At 44.1% G+C, this 22,180-nt stretch overlaps 5 protein-coding genes across 5 annotated transcripts in view; all 5 read left to right on the top strand.

Annotated features, from left to right (window-relative positions):
* The window catches only part of LOC128440115 (rho guanine nucleotide exchange factor TIAM1), a 34,340-nt gene extending 26,500 nt beyond the window's left edge, over positions 1 to 7,840 (top strand). Inside the window, exons 16-27 of the mRNA XM_053422713.1 lie at positions 84 to 269; positions 1,516 to 1,584; positions 1,995 to 2,120; positions 2,221 to 2,329; positions 3,272 to 3,451; positions 3,555 to 3,673; positions 3,766 to 3,874; positions 4,003 to 4,061; positions 4,658 to 4,763; positions 4,858 to 4,945; positions 5,061 to 5,233; positions 6,153 to 7,840. Of these exons, the coding sequence (XP_053278688.1) occupies positions 84 to 269; positions 1,516 to 1,584; positions 1,995 to 2,120; positions 2,221 to 2,329; positions 3,272 to 3,451; positions 3,555 to 3,673; positions 3,766 to 3,874; positions 4,003 to 4,061; positions 4,658 to 4,763; positions 4,858 to 4,945; positions 5,061 to 5,233; positions 6,153 to 6,691 (1,863 nt within the window). The 3' untranslated portion in view covers positions 6,692 to 7,840. The remainder of the gene's footprint in view (positions 1 to 83; positions 270 to 1,515; positions 1,585 to 1,994; positions 2,121 to 2,220; positions 2,330 to 3,271; positions 3,452 to 3,554; positions 3,674 to 3,765; positions 3,875 to 4,002; positions 4,062 to 4,657; positions 4,764 to 4,857; positions 4,946 to 5,060; positions 5,234 to 6,152) is intronic.
* A 3,657-nt stretch (positions 7,841 to 11,497) lies between these two features.
* Positions 11,498 to 12,638, top strand: LOC128440176 (claudin-17). The gene has a single exon (XM_053422810.1). It carries the CDS (start codon positions 11,580 to 11,582, stop codon positions 12,270 to 12,272), a length of 693 nt encoding a protein of 230 aa, XP_053278785.1. The 5' UTR covers positions 11,498 to 11,579; the 3' UTR covers positions 12,273 to 12,638.
* Positions 12,639 to 12,942: 304 nt separating this feature from the next.
* Positions 12,943 to 15,569, top strand: cldn8.2 (claudin 8.2). The gene is made up of 2 exons (XM_053422617.1): positions 12,943 to 13,392; positions 13,461 to 15,569. The coding sequence occupies exon 2, from the start codon at positions 13,500 to 13,502 to the stop codon at positions 14,391 to 14,393; it is 894 nt and encodes a 297-aa protein (XP_053278592.1). The 5' UTR covers positions 12,943 to 13,392; positions 13,461 to 13,499; the 3' UTR covers positions 14,394 to 15,569.
* Positions 15,570 to 15,829: 260 nt separating this feature from the next.
* Positions 15,830 to 18,741, top strand: cldn8.1 (claudin 8.1). Its single transcript, XM_053423414.1, has one exon. The coding sequence runs from the start codon at positions 16,032 to 16,034 to the stop codon at positions 16,812 to 16,814; it is 783 nt and encodes a 260-aa protein (XP_053279389.1). The 5' UTR covers positions 15,830 to 16,031; the 3' UTR covers positions 16,815 to 18,741.
* A 113-nt stretch (positions 18,742 to 18,854) lies between these two features.
* Positions 18,855 to 20,953, top strand: LOC128440642 (claudin-8). Its single transcript, XM_053423413.1, has one exon. The coding sequence runs from the start codon at positions 19,061 to 19,063 to the stop codon at positions 20,156 to 20,158; it is 1,098 nt and encodes a 365-aa protein (XP_053279388.1). The 5' UTR covers positions 18,855 to 19,060; the 3' UTR covers positions 20,159 to 20,953.
* The last annotated feature ends 1,227 nt before the right edge of the window (positions 20,954 to 22,180 follow it).

The raw sequence follows: 22,180 nt of genomic DNA, 5'->3' as shown, positions 1-22,180 counted from the left end.
TGGATTCCGTGACTAAGTCCGAGCTGCATCGTTATCTAATCCCAGTTTTTCTGGCCCCTCTGTTTCTTTCTTTTTACTCGCAGAGCACGGAGCAGGTCGCCGCTTTCTGCCGCAGCCTCCATGACATGAATCCCTCGGAGTGCGTGTCCTCCTCGCCCAGCCCGGAGTCGCCCTTCCCGCCGCCCGCAACCCTCCGGCAGCTCTCCGACGCCGACAAGCTCCGCAAAGTCATCTGCGAGCTGGTGGAGACCGAGCGGGCCTACGTCAAAGTCAGTATCACTCATCCTTACTTGCAAGAGACAGATGGTCTTTGTGAGTGTGTGTGTGTGTGTGCGTGTGTGGGTGGATGTGTGTGTGTGTGTGCGTTCTCTCTATCCATCGATCTGCCTTTCCTTATCTGTCCTGGGTTGTGTTGTTCCTGCACGTTACCTATTCCACATGTCCCATCCATATTTATCTGTGTCCCAGGAGGCATGAGGGGACACAGCTGCGCCCTTGCCTTGAAATGGCCTAATCCGTTTCCGCCTGTTCTAACGTTGCTCAGCAGAATAACTGGGTTAGGGGGGGGGGGGACTAATGGGATAGTGTCAAGCCTATCTATAATGTTATACCTCATTAGAGGGGCCACATATATACTTGTTATGGAAATCCTATTGTGCATGATTGATGGTGCACTGGGCAACCTTCAGAGGGAAGTTAGCAATTTGTTCAAATTACCGAGATTCAAACATGTGGCTGCGTGTCCATGTGTGAGACCTTCAGTTCAACTGCTTAGGAAATACAAGGATATATATTTATGTATATAATGTAAACAGGAAGTACTAAGACTATCCAGTAAATATCTTACGTTGTGCACACGTTAACAAGCAAAGATATGAACTGGATAATATCATATCCTTGTTGTTAAGTTTAATCTTGTGACATTTAAATATTTTAATACTTCACCTATTCGGGCACCGTTGATTTATTATATATTTATTTACAAGTCTCATTTCAAGTTTTCTGATTAATTCATCCTTTTTCATGTGAGGTTTATTATTACATATTTGACATATAAAAAGTTATTCACACCATAAGGTTTTTTTGGGAGATATCCTGTGGTACGAACAATAACTCAAAAGTTAGAAGCTTTATTATTATCAAACTGATAATACACAGAAATGACACATGTTAATTACAGAGCATTGATTTCAGACCCCCAAGCCCCTGAATTTAAAAGGTCTGTTTCTCTACTTTATTTTTTATTAAGAGCAGCTAATTAATCTAATGGGCTTTGCTCAGGTGACTGTCGCCACAGTCACTTATTTAATTGGGCTTCCTCATGGCTCCCTAACCTTTATAAAGTTCACCCACAAAGGCCAGCTCCTCTGTTTTTGATCCTGGAGGGACTCAGGCTATCCCTGTATCTTAATCACTGCTATTGTTTTTCCACGTGATGCAAAGCTGCATGTTTCTCATGTCTGTGTCCGTCTGAATGAAATTGACATCCTCTAATCAACCACTTGTGTCTTGCAGGATCTCAACTGCCTCATCGGGAGATATTTAACCCCCCTGCAGAAGGAGACCTTCCTCACTCAGGATGAGGTACGTGTGACCCTGGGAGCCTCTGAGTGGTGCCTGGCTTTTAAATGTCAGAACTGTTGAAATGTGAAAAAAGAAAAAGGGGGTTACATAACCTTGTAAAGAGTAGCTGAGGGAGCTGTGTACAAAATGATGGGATGTTTTACATGGAATTGCGATAATGACATTCATTTGGTTTTATTCATGTTCTCAGCAATCTCCAACTATATTAAGGAACTAGTTTTAATTGGAGATGAACTCCGGGGGATGTCCGATCTAAGGGGTCCGGACTCTCTCCGGAGTTTGAGAGTCCCTCCGGAGAATCTCCAGAGTTCAGTGCATGTCTGAAAGCAGCTTTAGAAGAGAGAAGTTTTACTTGACGCTGTACTAAGGAGAAACTTTTCTGACATTGCTCAAATGCTCTTTTCCTCCAGTTGGATGTGCTGTTTGGGAATTTGCTGGAAATGGTGGAGTTTCAAGTCGAGTTTCTGAAGACCCTGGAAGATGGGACCAGATTGGTTCCAGATCTGGAGAAGCTGGAGCGAGTGGACCAGTTTAAGGTGCGTCTCCTTGTTATGTACCTCAAGAGCTATGAGCAGGACCTGCGATAAACTCTTTAACAACTCATTGCGTAACAACTCTTGACTTTTTTCCTTACAGAAAATCCTCTTCTCCCTGGGAGGCTCCTTCCTGTACTATGCAGACCGTTTCAAGATCTACAGTGCTTTCTGCGCCAGCCACACCAAAGTCCCGAAGGTCCTCGTAAAGGGTGAGTTAATGTGCTCTCGGGTCAACATTCCTTCTGGGCTCAAAGGAGAGGATGTATTTATCCATCAACCCTCTGCCATATCCTGCGTGGCTCCATAAATCCACTGTGCAGATCTGTCAGCAGAGACAGTTGTCTATTTGACCTCTGCATACTCCAACGCTGCCGTCTCCCGGAGCTCAAAAGCACCGCAGCATCGCATGATCTATATAATAAGCAGTGTTGAACAGTTTGTTCTGCAGCCCCCCCCCCCCCTTTTACAGTCAAGTGGATGGTTTTTTGGCTGCAAGAAACAGGCCGTAATGACAGTGTTGAGGCGTGATTTAGGTAAAGTGGCTTTTGAGGCAGTAAACAGATTATTGCTCTGTACTTGTGGCCGGCGGCTGGTGAATAAAAATGACTCGTCTATAAAAAAAACATGAAACATTCAAAGATCATTTCCAAGACATGACGACGGCAGAAACATAAACACAAGCTACTAACCAACCTAGTATAATTATGGTTTATTATTTAGTTTCGATCAAATTGTCATCGTTTGGACAACAGAGTCATGAAGAGAAAAGCACTACACAAACAGACTCTTCCCTGTATTCACAACTTTGAACTCAAGGATGCAATGTTGCGCAGGATCTAAATGGACAATGGCAATCTGTCAATCAAAAAACTGACTCTTCAGCCACACTAAGATGTTTTTCTGTTAGTAACACAAATGAAAACAGGTCCAGCAGCATTTCTAAAAACGCCTAAAACGTCTCTCTGAGGTGCTTTCAAACTAAAACACAACAGAGTGGATTTAGCCTTCAGCCATTTTAAAACATCCAGAGCACCAGCTTTTGTTGTTGTGAATTAAAAACCACAAACAGAAGAGAAGAATCCTCTGTTCATGCAAACACAGCAATAACAGAACAACGTTTTATTAAGTATTCTTTTATCGATCATTTTCAGCCAAAACCGACCAGGATTTCAAGGCCTTCCTGGAGGAGCGCAACCCCAAGCAGCAGCACTCCTCCACCCTGGAGTCCTATCTGATCAAACCCATCCAGAGGGTCCTGAAGTACCCGCTGCTGCTGAAGGAGCTCTACTCGCTCACGGACCCGGACAGCGAGGAGCACTACCACCTGGACGGTAAGTCCCAGTCACTTAGGGCTGACTGACGCAGGGAGATGAAACCATTTTTGACATTTGACAGCCACAACACTTGAACTCTAACCGCCGGTGTCCTTTACAGTTGCCATGAAAGCCATGAACAAAGTGGCCAGCCACATCAACGAGATGCAGAAGATCCACGAGGAGTTCGGAGCGGTGTTCGATCACCTCATCACCGAACAGAGCGGCGAAAAGAAAGAGGTAAGTTTGGGATTAAAAGTGGAATCGGCTCGACTCCGTCAACCAGAGCGGACGTGTGGAGTAACGGCTGCTTTCTCTGTCGCCTCTTCCAGGTTGCTGATCTGTCGATGGGGGACCTGTTACTCCACACCAGCGTCGCCTGGCTCAACCCGCCTGCCTCCTCAGGGAAGTGGAAGAAAGAGCCGCAGATAGCAACGTTTGGTACGTCAGGTTTCCTCCTAGATTATGTGATCAGTATAATTTCATGTTTACTGTGCTTTTACTGTGAAGTTTTCACTCCTCTATGCATTTTAGTGATGACATTTGTTTCTCCCTCGTTTCTTCTTTAGTGTTCAAAACGGCGGTCGTCTTCGTTTGCAAGGACGGGTCCAAGCAGAAGAAGAAAATGGTATGTTTGCAGAAAAGCCATCAGCAACACTTCCATCCATCTAGAATATAACCTGCTTTATTTTAGCAGTGCACATTCACTTGTGCCATTTTCAGAATTAGCCCAATAGGTCACCTGTAGAAAAGCAGCACTAAAAGGTGACGTTTGATATCTCTTGTGTATTAAAGATTTTTCGTGCATCGGCAAGGTTAAAAAGCACAAAGTTCACAGAAACCACATCTCCTGAACTGCCTCGACAGAACTGATCACAATGCCCCACATTTGAATAATGCAGGACAAGCAGCTAGTCTGGGACGGCCTATAACAGAGCCATGTAAAGTGAGAGCAGAGCTGGATAGTTCCTATCCTCTCATGGGGCTATATTGGGACAAGAGCTGGAATCAAGTGTTCCAGACAGAGGCTGAGAAGAGGAGGAAAGTGAAGTGTTTTCTGAACATTCAAGCATTTTAACCTTTTACCAGTAATAAGCCGAATAACAGCTGTGAACCTAAATGTGCATAATGTCTCCTTTAAACCTGATTGGATTAAAGTGCACCTAATTTCACCAGTATAGTTTCGTAGGGGAAGTAAACATGATTTTTATTTTTCTAATGTAGGGTGGCTCCCATCGAGCCTCCATATCTTCAGATGATAAAGACCCTTTCCGATTCCGTCACATGATCCCCACCGACGCCCTTCAAGTCCGATCCTTGGCCAACACAGGTGAGTGACCAAACAAATACAATAACAAATAGAAACACTGCCACTGACATTTGTTTCAGATAGATTCAATGTGAGTGTGGTGTTTCCTCCTCAGACGGCGAAGGCTCTGCCGTGTGTGAGATCGTCCACACGAGGTCGGAGTCGGAGGGGCGGCCGGAGAGGACGTTTCAGCTCTGCTGCAGGTGAGGAGCTCCTCTAATGGATTCCACCACAGATTGAAGCCACTGATAAAACTCCCGACAGCCGGTGTCCACAGAGTGACAGACCGATAACGTGTGTCGCTCTTTCTGCCTCCAGCTCTCCAGAGAGTAGAAAGGATTTCCTGAAAACCGTCCATTCCATCCTGAGGGAGAAGCACCGCCGGCAGCTCCTGAAGACGGAGAGTTTGCCCCTCAACCAGCAGTACGTGCCCTTCGGGGGGAAGCGTCTCTGTGCCCTGAAGGGAGCACGGCCCGTCATCAACAGAGCAGGTACATGACAGTTTGTTACAGCACTCAGCCGACAGCTCAGAGCTTTCCAACTCTCAGTTTGTTCCTTCTTACCTGACACAGAAAGGTTGTTTTTCAGATCTGGCCTCAAAAACACATTTTAATTGATTTAATTTCCGGGGACCAGAGATGTTTCCAACAGCTAATTTACCTGTCGAGTAAATGAGCGTTTAATTTTAAACTACTTGTACTAGTTTGAAAGTACGAAAACAATTAGAAAACATAATGAGCTCAATTTAATCCAAAGCACAGAGTCTGCAGGAAAACAGTATGGTTACAAGTAAATGTCCACGGCCTGTGTTGAATGTAGGGACATATTCCAGATTGTTATTATGTAATGAGAGATGACACTCTCATTAAGTTATTATGTGCCAGCATCTTGTGAGGCAGCCTACCAATTTTATTTTTAATTCGTAGATCAAAATGTTCCAAATAGCATTGGAACATGAGATGTTCCCGTTTTATCCTGGAATTAGAACGAGCAGAGAAGAGCTTCAGAAGATCTTTAGATACAAGTTCATCATTTATTAATGTGCAACCAAATTTAAGTAGTTTTAACAGTAACTAGCATTAATGGTGCAGACTAGGGAATAAATCCTTCAAATAAAACAAAATAAAACTGGATTTTTGGAAAAGCAAGTATAACAGATAAATTCTATTCAGTAGGTAATAAAAGAAAATTCTTGAGACAATTAAGTTTGTCTTTTACAACACAAGATATTATAATACTGAGATGCTATTACTATTACTCACAATGACCATTTGTTATAATCTGTTATTACACTGTATTTGACCCCAGTAATGTTCATTGTAACTTATGAAAAATGATTAAAACTAGTGTTATATTACCTGAACATGTTCGTCCATCCTCTAACATGTGTGTGACCCTTTGTTCCTGCAGCATCTGCCCCGACCCGGACTCTGGGCCGGAGGAAGCTCGTGCGCAACCGCTTCACCATCGACACGGACATCGTGTTTGACGGTGAACCCGAGCCGGACCTCCCCTCTCCAGAGGAGCCCGTCTCCACCCGTCTGCAGGAGGAGGACAAACCTGATCAGCAGCAGCAGGTAGCAGGCGACACGGACCGCTGGGTGGAGGAGCAGTTCGACCTCGAGGAGTACGAGGACCAGGAGGAGGTGAAGGAGACGGACATCTTGAGCGACGACGACGAGCTCGGTCAGACGCCCGGGGCGCCGTCCGCCGAGGCCGACCTGGAGGCCCCCGTCATGGCTCTGTCCTTGGAGGGTGGGGAGGGTGGGGAGGCGGAGGAGAGCAAAGGCCTCAAGTCCCCAGCAGTAAGCGAACCACATGACCCTGAGCTGGTTGACGCGGAGAAGCCGAGCGCTGCGTGCGACGAGGAGGAGGAGGATCAGAGGAAGAGGGGTGAGGTCTGGGTGAGAAGGGATCCGTCCTCTTCATCCCCCGACTGCGACCTGTGAGAGCTGGACGAGGACGGCCACACAAAAGTGTTTTCTCAGCTTTCCACCAGGCTCCATTCAGATCAGTCATCAGTCTTCACCCACAGTGCATGACGTGCATTGACGTATATCACAAAGCTAGTAGAGGAAACTTGCTTTCTGTACAGGTTAAGATCACCAGTGGAGCAATACAGGAACCCGGAGCGGGGGGGGGGAACGCGGCCCCCCTAAACAAATGCTGTTACATACGAGTGGAAGCTTTGAGAGACGAGCTAACGGTACAATCACGGAGTCTAATCAGTGGCTTGGATCGGCATGGTTTGCACATTCGGGCGGCATCCTATAGTCCTGCCTGCTGTTGCCAAATTTGGGTATCGTGAGAACATTAATAATCGTTTTCTGTCCATGTGACTCAGAGATATTATCTTAGTTAAGGGCTGTGTATTATTTGTCCTTAAGGAAAATTAGATTTAATCATTTTAAAAAGCCTCGTCTTGCACCGTTTACTGTACTTGTACATTTTTACATGAATTATACACTGACTCGGTTTTTTTTGGGGGGGGGGGGGGGGACATACTTCCTGGTTGTGTATTATATGATTTCTATGATCTCTCTTTGTTTTACAGACTTATCGTTTTTAGCCTGGAATATATTTTGTGTGATCTCTCTGATATATTAAAATAGTGGCGTCATGTAATAGCCCCTGTGTCACAGAGACGAGGGGATTTTAATTTGTTTTTAACTTAACATAATCCTGTTTTACTTGAATCTGCATTTGCTGTTTTGTTTTTTATTTACTGTGAAACCGTTTTTGACATGTTTTCCCTCTTTGGCTCTTCAGTATTCAAAGAACACTCGACGTCACACACGTTAACATTTCACGTGCACACTCTGTATTGTAGAGAATTTGCACATCTGCCACTTGTGTGTTCACAAAAGATCAAATATTGTTCGCTGGTAATGAATTACAAAGCAATGGATTTTATTTATTCACATGTAAATTAATTTTGTGTGCGCAGAACGCAAGTAGTGGTTTTATTTTTTTTTCCTTCTTCACAAAGAAAGTCCAAATGTGCTCAAGCAATCAAAGGGGAAGACGTGCAGAATGCCTAAAGAGAATGATCTCATACTTGTAAACAACTCATTGTGCTACTAAGACTGCATTTTTATTACTGTGTGTATATAGAAAAATGTATTGATATCATAATAAATACAGTTGTTTCCTACTTATAATTCAAAGCCCCTCTCTGTGCTGTGACTCACTGGTTTTGTGTGGTGGTATAACAACAAGCAGCAAATCAATGCTCACCTGTTGCAAACCAGCACACAAAGAAAACAAATGCAAAACAATGGGGGGGGGGGCCTTCAGAAGACAAGGGGAGCAGCTTTGTGTGTTTTAACAAGCGACGGCTGATTAAGTGTCTGATGCTGACGGATCTAAATCTCTTACTGTAAGAGAAAGGATAAAGGAATGTTTAGTAAATATGAGTTTTCATCTGCTCACTAGGTGGGGGGGGGGGGGGAAGAAATGCAACAATTACAGTGAAACACATTGGGATAGAATAAGAAAAGACCACGCTTCTTTCTGACATGCACTGAAACTTCTGAATATTATTCAAGGGGGAAAAGGGCAGGAAGTTTTCCAGAGGATTCACGTGACTCAAAACTGAAAGAAACAGAAAGACAACAGATATCTCAGGATGAAATAAAGGCAACATACACGTAGAAGACAAACTGGAACACACAATGAGATTCTCGAGTGTTTGATAAGCGGTCATGTCGGTGTCAGTGTCTCTACCCAGACTCCGGCTGCTTTCTCCATAAGTGAAAGACAAACTCGTGGGAGGAAAATGTCCTAACTCAACACAGGAGGTTTTGAGCATCAACTAACTGACAAACAGACAAAATAAACAGGTAAATAAACGCAAGACAATAAATAACCACAACAAACAGAAGCTCACCGGCTTTGTTAGAATAATGTTTTTCTCAGGACAGACGTTGATTCCACTCAATCACAGCTGAGCTCATTCTATTCGCGTTGTGAGCAACTGTTGTATTTCACTTCAAATCTCTACATCAGGGTGGGATTTATATTTTTTATTAGCAAGGCTCCTTTCTCTTCACATCTGGCGTCACAGTGACTTCTGTAGGAGATGAAATTCAGTTCATCATTACATCACAGTGGCCTTCTCTTCCAACTTCCTGTGTGGTGGTGGTGGTGTGTGTGTGTGTGGCGAGGGGGGGGGGGGGTGAAGACACTGTGATTGTCTTCACAGTGTTATCTCCTCCTTTGTGTCTCTGAGCTCTGTGGACTTCCTGTCAGCCCCCAGTCCCCCCACTGTCAATCAACACCTCCACCACAAAGGCTCTGCTGCTCCTGTGTGTGTGTGTGTGTGTGTGTGTGTGTGTGTGTGTGTGTGTTGAAAAGCAGCTATTTAAAGATAAGAAGTTAATGTACGGTGACGATCATAGCTTACAGATGTAGTTGTTATATAACAGAATTTAACTCCTTTTTGTATTTTGATAAGTGGGAGTATTATTTTTTTTACAGTTGTGATATTATCTGGAATCGTCCTCTGCCAACAAAAACAGTCCTGTGACCGATCCCTTGACCTACTTCCTGTTTCATTTCATATTGATTTAAACATTCCAAAGGCATTAGGTTGCCTTGCACCCAAACCATCATGGAGTCCTGCTGGTTACTGTGGTTTAACTATTTGAGCCCCACTCAACAAACTCTTTTAAATCCCTACCTATTATTATTTTCCTCTTATTTACCATTGAACATACTTTATGGATATGACGAAATCTACATTATCATTCTGTTTTCCTCACGTTCCTTTATTTTATTCTATTTCTATCTGCCTGTCTGGTCTCATTTCTTCTTTGTAAATCACTTTGTAACAATAACACTGCTCTCAGGCATAAAGTTTATTATTTTTAATATCGTTTTTTATATTATTACAATCAAATTGAACACTAAGACTCTTCCATGTATTTTCATTATTTGTAGGTTCCAAATATTAATAGTCATAGACTGATGAAGCTGATATTTGTGATTCTGCTAATGATCAGGATATATCATTGGATAAGCTAATCATTGATTTGCCAATCACAAATAAAAATCAGTAGATCTGTTAATCATCACAAAACCAAAACCAGACAAATATAAAATAAAAATGTTGGTTTAAAGACCAAAACGTTTTGGATTATCAATTATTGATTTGCTAAAAACAATAACATGTTATGTAAAATATATTTTTGAATCAAAAAACAAAGTCACGTGATCTACTCGAAAAAGTCAAACTAAAAACAAAGAGAATATAATCTTTTTAAAAAAAAGGATGCGTTTCTCCCTTTGTATGAACTAATTATATTTCTTTTAAATATTTGCAGTTATGGCCCAGGAAGGTGCAGTCATATTAACATACAGCAGGGGGCAGACAAGGCCACCACATCCTCTTACCCCTGTGGATTCAAGTGCTTACGTTCAATCTACGCTTAATAAAATGACATTTCATTCACATCAGAATATATTGTTGTAAAACATCACACCTCTACAGCACAGTTTGGACGAATCTGAGTTTCTGAGCCATGCGTCTCTCTGCATGACCGACTCTGTTGACATCTGAAGCAGCTGAGGATGTGACGATGGTTTCACTCAGCGAACTGGTTCAACAGGCCTCCCAGTTTCTGTTCCTGTTCCGTGACCTCTCCTCCTCCACCTCTCTCTATCTCTCTCTCTCCCTCCTTCTCGCTGTCCCTCTCCCACTTCTCAGAAACAGGTTGACCAACAGGGCGTGACCTCTCCCAGATTAACTTTCAAAACATTTCCTCCTCGTCTTAGTTAGAGCAAGTTGAGTTTGTCATTTAACTTTTCATGGCAGTAATTGGAACCTGTGGTCTATTTAACAGGTGTTTGAAAGATGAAGCTGCTGAGTCGTTAGAAAGGAAAAACTCTCACTAAGCAGAACGACTGTGTGATGGTTGATTCTTGAATCGTGGGTTAAAAGTTAGAATTGATCTTACTCAAGTGAAGAACAGAGCTCTCACACACTACCTACAACACACTTTACATATGATGCTAATCAAGATGCTGCCTGTGTGTGTGTGTGTGTGTGTGTGTGTGTGTGTGTGTGCATGGGCTTTGATAGAAAACAAAGGGGATGTTTGTTGACCACACATGCTGTTTCTTTTCCTGAGACAATTGTGTTCCTGATTAATTTTGAACAAAACATTTACCATATTGATTTTTCTCATTATTAGGAGAGGCGGTGGTCTAGTGGCCGAAACTTGGACTACGGGCAGAGAAGGTCTCTGGTTCGTCTCTGGTTCGACTCCACGGAGAGACAACAAAAGACGAACCTGGATATATCTGTCCAAAAATCCAAGAGTCTTCCTACCCTGTCTAGTGCTCCTGAGCAAGGCACCTTACTCCCCCAACATCTGCTCCCCGAGTGCCGTACATGGTCGCTCACTGCTCTGTGTGTCCTTCACCAGATGGGTCAAAAGCAGAGATTGAATTTCCCTACCTGCATGAGTGTGCCTTTGCATGCATCTTAATCTTAATCTTAATTATTCAGTTGACACAGTAAACTGGGAGCAGCATGAAGATGTGTGGTGTTAATACCCGGTCATAACAGGACAAGCCGCACCCTTTTCATTGGTGCAGGTCGTGCATGACCAGCAATTAAAAAAAAACTTGTTGCCTTAGGTTTTTTAGAAAAAATTTAATTGTGTTACACATCAAGCAATCGTATGAATGAAGGTCAAGTCATCTCAAACCAGTATGATGACATTGCCCGCATGGTGATGCCATCACAGATATAAATTTCTGTAGACGGGATCAGACGTGGATCAGTTTGATAGATGACAGCCAAGACACCAGGCTGCACCGCACTTCTGAGCCATGAGAGACAAGCTGGAGATCTTAGCCCTGGTGCTGGGCTTCATGGGCCTGTTTGGGACCATCACCATCACCTTCCTGCCCACGTGGAGAGTCTCTGCCTTCATCGGCGCCAATATCGTTGTGATGGAGGACCTCTGGGAGGGCTTGTGGATGAACTGCTGGAGGCAAGCTAATATCAGGATGCAGTGCAAGATGTACGAGTCCGTGCTGATTCTCCCGTCAGAGCTGCAGGCGGCCCGGGCACTCATGTGCCTCTCCATAATCGTGGTCGCCATCGCCTTGCTCATCACGGGATGTGGGACCCGGAAGTTCACCTGCTGCGGTGACAACACCAGGTCAAAGAACGTCACCCTCGCCTTGGGGGGGTGCTTGTTCCTGCTCTCCTTTTTGACCACCATCATCCCCGTCAGCTGGGTGGGCCTGACCGTCATCCAAAACTTCTACAGCCCGCTGGTGATGGAGGGGCGCAAGCGGGAGCTGGGGAGCGCCCTCTTCATCGGCTGGGCCACGAGTGGAATCCTGCTCATCACCGGGATCATCATTCTGGTCAGCTACAGCAAACACCAAGCCAAGGACGAGGATCCCTACTACACTGGTGCACCTCTGAGGTCACTGGGGAAACCGTCCACAGCGGGGAGCGCCTACCTGAAGAGGACGCCATCCGGCTCTCACAAGCATCAGGAATATGTGTAAATAACTGTGCTGCACGGCAAACTCCACATTTACATGTCTGTAACAATCAAAAAGAGGGTAAATGTATGGACATGTATTTGCTTTCATAATATACACATTTAAACGACTTAAAATGCTGTATGTACTTCATTTGCACTATAAAGAAGTTTCTCCCAAAACTGTTTTTGTAATTGGAAGACTTTGTTTTTTGGGGGATTTTGGTTCATGGGTTGATTCAATTGTTGTTGTTTATTACACTGTTGTGCACTTTTTTATTGTTCTTTTACATTTGTAACTTTCACTTTCAACTGCTAATTTGTTCTTGATCATTTTTGCTTTGGTCTGAATGGACTTAGATTCAGCAGATTTAATAAAGTCTTGATTTTACCTTTGCTTGTGCAACTGCATTTTTTTTACCAGGTGTGAATTTTCCCACACGGCACAGAAACAACAAATACAAACTTTTAACCAACAACAGCAAAAACACTTCTCATTTGATAAAGAAACTAGATAGTAAACATTCAGTTGTTATGATTCACAGACTTCATTGTCTCTGAATCAGGTGAGAACTGCCTCCATGTGGACAACACTGTATCACAATGAAACCAAACCCCTCCTCACGTTTCTGTGCTCGACACCTTTCTATCAGCTCAGTTTACACCTGGAGGAGGAGACAGTCAGACGTCTGGGACCAGTCTCTCAGGTTTCGGTCTGAGAGCGACAGCAGATTGGTGACCGACACAATCCACTAAATCTCTTGTCGTACAAACAAATTCAATAAATTGAATTAAATAGAATTTGACTGACCTGTGCTTCACACGGAAGGAAAACTAAGATTTTTTCTACGATTCTTCCCTGAAATAATACAAAAAACACATTTACTTGGTTAATTCTTATCATTTTGTCAAAAAAATCTTTGGTTCACGAAACATGGTGCTGTGAATACTGAGCACGTATTGAAATGTTAACAGTGTAACAGAGAGGAAACCTAATTTGATCAACTGCGACTTCACACTCTGATTTAATTAGTTTCTGATCACAGGACCATTGTTTGTGGCGGCAGTTGAATTTGCATTGGAAAAGGAAGCAACACTCTTTGGCGTCTCCCCATTTATCTGATGGCCATGAAGCGGCTCAACCAGTAAGGTTGCATTGCATCGTTAGCATTTCTGTGGGTGTATAAGTTCCTTGACTTGCTCATCTCCTCAGTTCATAGCAGACGCTGCGAGGGTGCAGCCAGGAGCCACGATGGCCTCGTACACTGCTTACAGTGGCTACACGAAGCCCCCCCAGTCGTATGCGGGCTCCTACTACGATGAGAAACAGGCCAAGGCCTACACCGATTATCAGGACTCGGTGTACGAGGAGAAGCAGAGGCGCGAGAAGAAGGACCGCAGAGACGCCATCTGCTGCGAGGTGGTGGCGCTCGTCATCGGCTTCGTGGGACTGATCGGAGTGGCGGCCGTGACGGGCCTGCCGATGTGGAAGGTGACGGCCTTCATCGAGGAGAACATCATTGTGATGGAGACCCGCTGGGAGGGACTATGGATGAACTGCTACAGACAGGCCAACATCAGAATGCAATGCAAGGTGTACGACTCCCTACTGTTTCTGCCCCCCGACCTCCAGGCCGCCCGAGGCCTGATGTGCAGCGCCGTGGCCCTCTCCGCCTTCGCCCTCATCGTTTCAGCAGTGGGGATGAAGTGTACCCGAGTGGTGGACCACCGGGCTCGCACCAAGCACATCGTTCTGGTGGCAGGAGGCTGCCTGTTCCTCCTGGCCTGTGTCACCACCCTGATCCCTGTGTCCTGGACCGGCCACGTCATCATCAGGGATTTCTACAACCCGCTGCTGATCGACGCGCAGCGCCGGGAGCTCGGGGAGGCTCTGTACATCGGCTGGGTGACCTCGGCTCTGCTCTTCACTGCCGGGGTGATCCTGCTGTGCCGCCACGCTCCCCGCACCCAGGAATCAGACGAGAGGATTGTGTACAACCCCGGGGACAGCATGTACCAGCCTAATTACATGTACCAGCCAAACAACTACCAGCCGGCCTACACCTACCAGCCGTCCTACACCTACCAGCCGGCCTACTCCCAGCCACCGCCTGGATCTGTGGCTTACACACCAAGTCAGTACTAGAGGAATCAAACACAGAGACTATTTTGATTTATTGCGATTGAGAATAAACTGACGAACCGGAGGAGAGGCTGTCACTGGAAACAGCCGGATCTTTCATTCCTTTCTCAGAAAGAATTCCCTGTTGAATTTTTACATTCATTGTTTCAGTGTGATTGATTGTCACTAAATTATATCAGCTCATGAGGCGCAACATTTTTATTTAAAAAAATCTGGTACAATATAATCTGTTGTGTCATCTTTACAGCCTCTGCTGACATGCTCTTTGAGAACAAACTATGCACTATAGGCCTTTTTCAGATAACATACCTCCAAATGAGTTTTTGTTGTGGATGTACATACTTGTTCAAAATGTTTGGCCAAAAAATACAAGGTCAACTGTGGTTTATAATAAAGGGATACTGTTCAGAAAACTGAGAAACTTGTTATTTTCTTTTCTGGTATAACCTGATGGAGATTAAAGTTCAAACCACGGCTTACACAATAGCCTTTGTTTCACTACCTGCCTGGGAAACAGGAGTTCCTACATGGCTCCTGTTTGACTCACTCAGGTTGTGTGTACATGGAGAGTTGTTATGTTGTCTGAGGTAGAAATGTGACCGAACTGGTAAAACCAGACCGTTGACATGGGTCGGCTCACAACACAAAGACACCGAGAGATTTCATTACTACCATGCAAGAGCTGCAACTCACGGCTTTTTCAGACCCTGACACAGAGAAATCAAGAAACCCAGACAGGAGATACAACACTGACAGGGACATACAATCACACAGTGATAAATAATGTAAAAAGAGGAATTCTAGATGTTGTTTTTGTTGACGTTTTGTCTCTAAAGTCCCACTGAAGTAAACATTTTTAAACAAAAAGCTCACCACCATGGCAAATGATTAAGAATTTAATTGATTGTATTGGGAATTATGTTCTCTGCCCTCACTTATGATTCAAAACATACAAATTCCTTTATACTAAATATTCTTTATTATCATTATTGTTATCCGTGGCAGTAGTTTTTGTTGTATGGTGTTTAAACTTTTGATTAAATGTTTATTTCTTGTTTATTATGAGGAATTCATTTTGACGCAGCTCAACATTCAAATCTAAAAATTTTCAATGTTTTTGTTTTCATCTTGTCATGTCAAATTTAAATAAACAAAACCTGGACCCCGGGACAAACACTAGACTGAGCTCCAGAGCTGATGGTTGTGTGTGATATCTATAGTTATAACTAATCTATAGTTGTATATTAACATCAAGTATTTTTTTATATGCACGTAGCTAGTAAAAAATGTCCCTTGTTAACAAACACCCAAGTTCTTTCTCCAGGTCCTTTGTAAAGTGAGCTGTGTAAACTGAGACCTGTGAATAAACAAAGTGGCAGCTCCGGGCAGCTCCTGGGCGAGGTGTGCAAAGAGAAGAAGAAGCTAGTGGGGGATTCTGTTTCATGGCAACAGGTCGCAATTCCCACCCCTTCCATTCTGGCGTCCCGTCCACAGGGAGGAGACAACGCAGTTGAACATCCACCTGCTCCTCCTTCTCCCCTGGGATGCAAAGCCAGTCCAATCTGCATGCATCCAACTGTAGTCGCACTGCCGCCACACATTTCTGCCCGTATGAGCTGGGAGGCGTAGGAGGAGAACAAGATGGCCAACTCAGCGCTGGAGATCGTGGGTCTGTTGTTGACCCTGATCGGGCTGATTGGGACGGCGGCGAGCACCGGGATGCCCATGTGGCGAGTCACAGCTTTCATTGGGGAGAACATCATCGTGTTTGAGACTCGCTACGAGGGCCTGTGGATGAATTGCTTCCGGCAGGCCGACATCAGGATGCAGTGCAAGGTGTACGACTCTCTCCTGGCCCTGCCCCCCGACCTGCAAGCAGCGAGGGGGCTCATGTGCTGCGCCCTGGCCCTGGGCGGCCTGGGTCTGCTGATCAGCTTGGTGGGGTTGCAGTGCACGTCGTGTATCCAGAACAACGACCGAGCCAAGCGGCTGGTCCTGATCATCGCAGGGAGCATGGTCCTCGTGGCCTGCGTCTGCGTCCTCATCCCTGTTTCGTGGACGGGCCATGTCATCATCAGGGACTTCTACAATCCCCTGCTGATCGACGCCCAGCGCAGGGAGCTCGGAGAGGCTCTGTACATCGGCTGGGTGTCCGCGGCTTTCCTGTTCTTTGGAGGATGCATGTTCACCTGCTGCAACCTGCAGTCCGAAGAAAAGGCTTCACCAAGGTACATGTACTCCAGGGACCCCAGCTACATGGCCTATCCCCCACAGCCCCTCCAGCCTCAGCAGCTGGTGTTTGTTCCCCAACCACAACCTCAACCACAACCTCAACAATATCCGGTCCTGTCCAGACACCCATCGAGTATCTACAGCACCTATTCCAGATACCCCTCTGTACGCAGCGAGATGGCCTATCTCTGAACACTGAAAGAGGTAATGGTAATCAGCTGTGGTCACTATGTTAAAGGGAATTTCCTTTATATGCTTTACAGTGCGATCTACAACACATTTCAGGTTAGAAAACACATTTCAACGAATACATTAAGGCTACTGTGAATGCAAATGAATCAAATTCATAGTGACCTCCGTTTTAAATCACATGCTTTTATATATTGTTTGTTGTGTACATGACATTTTGATGAAGAGCACTTGTTAAAGAACGTCTGTGTGAAGCCAGTAATTTCCGTCACTTTCAAGTGTGTTGTATTATCAAAAATACAATTTCTGTACATTAGGTTAAAACTTTTATTAATATGTGTTGTGACAATTCACGCATTGTTCAAGCACCAAATTTTGTGGCACATTTGTGTTTGTGTTTACTGTGGAAATGCAAATTTCTTGGTGGGACATGTTAGCTGCGCGGTTACAATGTTAATATTTCAGATGTTTCAACACACCTTCAACAAAAACTGTAAAAAACAAACACACAATCATGTGACAGATGATCTCACTGACGTTCCCTCTCAGTTTTCGCCAGAATTAGCAAAAGTACACACAAAGGAAAACCAATACAGGTGAACCACAGGGACAGCATTTGTATATGTCGGTGAGGACTGATGTGAGAATTACAGACAGTCAAGAACATTGAGTGTGTGTGTGTGTGTGTGTCTGTTTGCTGAAGCTAGGTATGATGCCCTGGAGGCGCTTGTTAACTGATGGTACTGAGTAAACACGAGATGCAGGTTTAAGACTGTGTGTGGAAGGCGTGGACTCAGAGGCAGCTTCAGCCGGAGAGAAGTGAGTTTGTGATGAAGTCGGACAGAGACGACCTGACAGCTGGAATCACCTGATCAGAATTTGCAAGTCGCTTTGAATAGAGATAACGTAATTTTAGGCCACAACTTGTTTAAGTTTATTTCCTGGTTGAAAAGTGAGAAAACCTTTGCTCAGTCATGTAAGTTAGTTCTTGCACTACATGGTCATGTCATTTCAATTTCAGTGAGATTAATAGCAGCTTGAATTGATTGGGTGTTTATTAAAGTTACACTAAACTTTAAGTGTAACTTCAGCCCCCGGTCTGAGCTAAACTCCACCCTCTGCATGATTTTGAAAAATGCTAAAGGGACTGAGGGGAAGAGGAAGGAGGATATAGTTGTCTCTGATGTCCTCAGGACAAAACAACAATGTAGAGAGACACAGAATCACAAGGCATCTATGGGACTCTTTTAAAGTGGATGACTTTCCCTGGAATGGGCATTGGTCTGCTGGAGGACCATGGTTGTCCATTTCTGTTGTCCCTCCCCCCCCCTAAAGTCACACCTCTCGTAGGCCATGCAAGTCCGAGAGAGGGTGGAGTCAGTCTCTGGGTTCATATAACAACAACGAACATGTTTGAAGTTGTAACATAAATCCCACAATCTGAGACAGTTTTAGTCCAGATCAGCCAAATACTCAGTTGCAAAAGCCCGGTTCCAACCAGTAGAGGGCAGTCACAATGTATATTTAACACATTTAGTGTCAAATTCAAACATTCTGCACTAAAATGTCAACATTTGTACCCAAATTAATCAACCACACCACTAAACACCTGTTTAAATTGATTTTCAGATGTAGAAAGTGATTTAGTTATTCTTTAAGGATCTGTTTGTCCATGTTGTGACTTCTCAGCAGCTCTGGAGTTACACAAATATGAAATATATGTTGACTTGTTGTATGAAAGGTTAACTTGTCATTTCTGAAAATATACATCTGGTCCTCAACAATCAATCACTTGTGGATCATCTCTGCTCCCCTGTGGACGACAGAAGTACTGGAGGAGCTTATGTGATACAGTGTATATTTGTTTGTGTCTGAATTGTTATCACATACAGTATAATGTGAAAATTAAAAACATGATGATTGATTAAAACGTTTCTGTGAGTGAGTCCTGGTATTGTCTCGTCAATGTTTACTGTTGGAGAAGCTGATGGCACAGATACAGGTCGGGGCCCTGAGGAACCATAAACACAAAACAAGCAGAGATCCTCTTCACCCACATCGCTCTGGGCCAATCAGAGGACAGCAGAGCACCTTTCCCACAACAAATCGTCTCTCACAGAACACAGACTGCATCAGAAGAGAAGACACTCTGACCCTGAGATGTTGCACTAAAGCGTCAGGAGTTTATGTCGCTGTGATATTTTTCTACTTCTGGATTTGGACCCAGCTGGATTCTCATACTCTGCACGATGCCTCAGGGAGTCTCAGAGATAGCTGCGATGTGCATCGGGCTGGTCGGGCTGATCGGTGCAGCGGCCACCACAGGAATGCCCATGTGGAAGGTGACAGCGTTCATTGGCGAGAACATCATTGTGATGGAGACCCGCTGGGAGGGCCTGTGGATGAACTGCTACCGACAAGCCAACATCCGGATGCAGTGCAAGGTGTACGACTCGCTGCTGTTCCTGCCGGCCGAGCTGCAGGCGTCCAGGGGCCTGATGTGCTGCTCTGTGGCCCTGGCGGGGCTCGGGCTCGTCGTGGCTCTGGCGGGGATGCGGTGCATTTCCTGTCTTCAGGGTAATGATTGGGCTAAGACCGTAATCCTGATGGTCGCAGGTGTTATGCAGCTCTTGGCATGCTTCTGTGTCATCATCCCTGTGTCGTGGACGGGTCACGTCATCATTAGAGATTTTTACAATCCTCTGCTGATTGACGCTCAGAGGAGGGAGCTGGGAGAGGCTCTGTACATCGGCTGGGTGACCGCCGCCTTCCTGTTCGCCTCAGCATTGCTGTTTCTGTGCCGCCGGTTGCCCAGGGACAAAGGCTCATTTGACGTATACCACCCGGACCACTTGCTAAACTACAAGCCAGCACCCGGATACCCAAATATGATGAGGTACAATCACATCCCGAGTGTTTCAAGCATCAAATCGACTTCGTACCATCCTTCTCTGCGGAGCAGTGGCTCAGCCGGGCCTCAACTTGCAATGCCACTGGACACCTTCCCTCCAGGAATGATAAATCACGGAGCACTAATCAACTCTCCTGTTGCCTTTAACCCAGGTCTGCCTGAAAACGCATCATTGTTATATCAAGCTAGTCTGTCTCACCATCCCTCCATGAGGAGTTCTAACAATCCTGGAAGCGTGTATGCTCCGGCAAACTCCTTGTACTTAAGCCACAACACCCCACCCTATCCACTGGCCTACGCAGGCAACCCCACCGCGTCCTACCAGTCCAGCTTCCACCCAGTTCCACAGTCTCCTATTTTCATAGGATATAACAAATCGATAGTTCATCCAGGGTCTCACAGTGGGAGCAGTGGTGTTTGTGGTGTATACATATAAACAGAATCGAGAGGGGGGAGGGTTGTAGCTGATTAAACAACAAACACCAAGGTTTATTTATACTTTTATATTACAGTATCACAACTACTTTAGCTGCAAGGCGACAGTGAATCATCTCTGTTTATATTAGGATTATCTTGAGGCCCGGATTAATAGTTTGGTTTACTTATTTTCTACAATTAATGGCCTCATCATTTTTATTATTCGACAAATATGAGGGATATGTGAATATAACTATTTCATGTTAATATGCGCTATTGTTTTGTTTTGCTATAAATGTAAACATTGTATGTAGTTTTCTTACTATCAAAGTGGACTGACCTCTTTTGTCTGTTAACACAAATACCTATGAACAGGTTTTATTTAAAGTTGTTGTGAGGGTGAGGTGTAGGCCAAGAATACAAATCCATTGATTAATTCAGCAGATTATTTAAGTTTTAGTGAATTTCTCAAGTAGTAATATAAATCTTGCTTATGTACAGGGCTTGTCTGTATGTCTATTATAATTATCTCTTGTATGTGGCGCTGATGTTAAACTAGTGTACTGAACTAGGTTTTAATATATGTGAAGTACTCTTAGTATCAAAAACACCAAATACTGCACCCGTTGTGATTAAACAACTGCGGTGGCCTGAGTCAACCCTAGACACTGTGTATATCCACCACTAGATGGCACCAGAGAACTCGATGAGTGTCCTGAGTTGGCTGAAGCTCTAATTGGAGAACTTCCTATTAAGGGCAATGAACCAAAAACATGAGGATCTGATATAATATATTAAAAGCAAATGATAAACATGGTGGATTGAGTGATTTCTTGTGTTGTCCATCAGTTCTTTTTGTATCTTCATTAGGTTTTCTTTTTTGACATTTCAAAAATTTAGTTTCTCATCAAAAAAAGTAATTTATATTAGTAGTAGTTTAATTTTACAGTGTATTAAAGCAAATGATCTATATTTTTCTTAGTATTTTTTTCCCCAGCAAACCCCACTTGAGGATATTATAGATGGACAGATAGATATACACGTTATAGATCCCAAATGTCAAGGGCATTACACATAGAGCAAAGTAGTAATAAACCAGATAGAAAGAATTAAAATAACTCAAAATAGAATGTAATAAACTCTAAATGTACTAAAAACTGTACATATTGTGTTTAATGAGGCTAATTTATGAGGAATTAAATAATAGTGAGATTAACCTAATCCCCCCAAATACCACCACACCCCTGATGCTTCTCCATTGGCTGGAGAGAAGTGGTCTGCAGCATCATCACTTATCACACCTATAGGAACAGTGCAAACTTTTTATTCAACCCAAACCTTTCTGCGCCGAGGAATCGACCAAAGTGGATTAAGGTAATGTGAACACATTTTATTTGAGCACGAGATTGTGTCACAGAAACAGTTTGAGGTGGTTAATCGTCGAGGGGAGCGACACTGACCAGTTTGAAGATTAGATTTTGCGTTTCCATCAGGACTGGAGCAAAGATTTTAATCATTCCTCGGTGTACCGAAGCAAAGACGTTGTCGAGGTCGAACGTTGCCAGATTTGAAGTTAATCTTCAGGACGTATCCATGTTTGCGGATCAGAGGCTTGGCTGTGCCCTCAATCGAGCGCCTGCACGGGAGAGATGCTCACATGCGTCAATTCCGCCGGAGACAGACCCGGAACAGGGCAGGAGGGATTTCATAATAAAAGCATTCACATTCTATCTTCTATCAATCAGCAGAATAATCAAGAATGGTTATTGTTATTAATTTAGCTTACGGGATTGGGGTAGTTTGAATGAATGGGAATTAGCTGGATAAATAACACAAGATCAGAAAAATATAGAAAAATCACCCTGGTAGAGTATAGGAGAGAAGCTAATTTAAGGGATGGTTCACCCAAAAATGAAAATTCACTCATCATTTAGTCACCACTTTTCCAGTGAAGGGATGAGAAGTGTTTGACACCAAAAAACACGTTTGGAGGTTCAGTTGTAAACAGCGATGCAGTTTATACAATTGAAGTAATTGTGAC

Source organism: Pleuronectes platessa, chromosome 5, assembly GCF_947347685.1.
Source record: "Pleuronectes platessa chromosome 5, fPlePla1.1, whole genome shotgun sequence".
Taxonomy (NCBI): Eukaryota; Metazoa; Chordata; class Actinopteri; order Pleuronectiformes; family Pleuronectidae; genus Pleuronectes; species Pleuronectes platessa.
The sequence above is the reverse complement of the archived record's forward strand: the minus strand, read 5'-3'. Positions and strand labels throughout refer to the sequence as shown.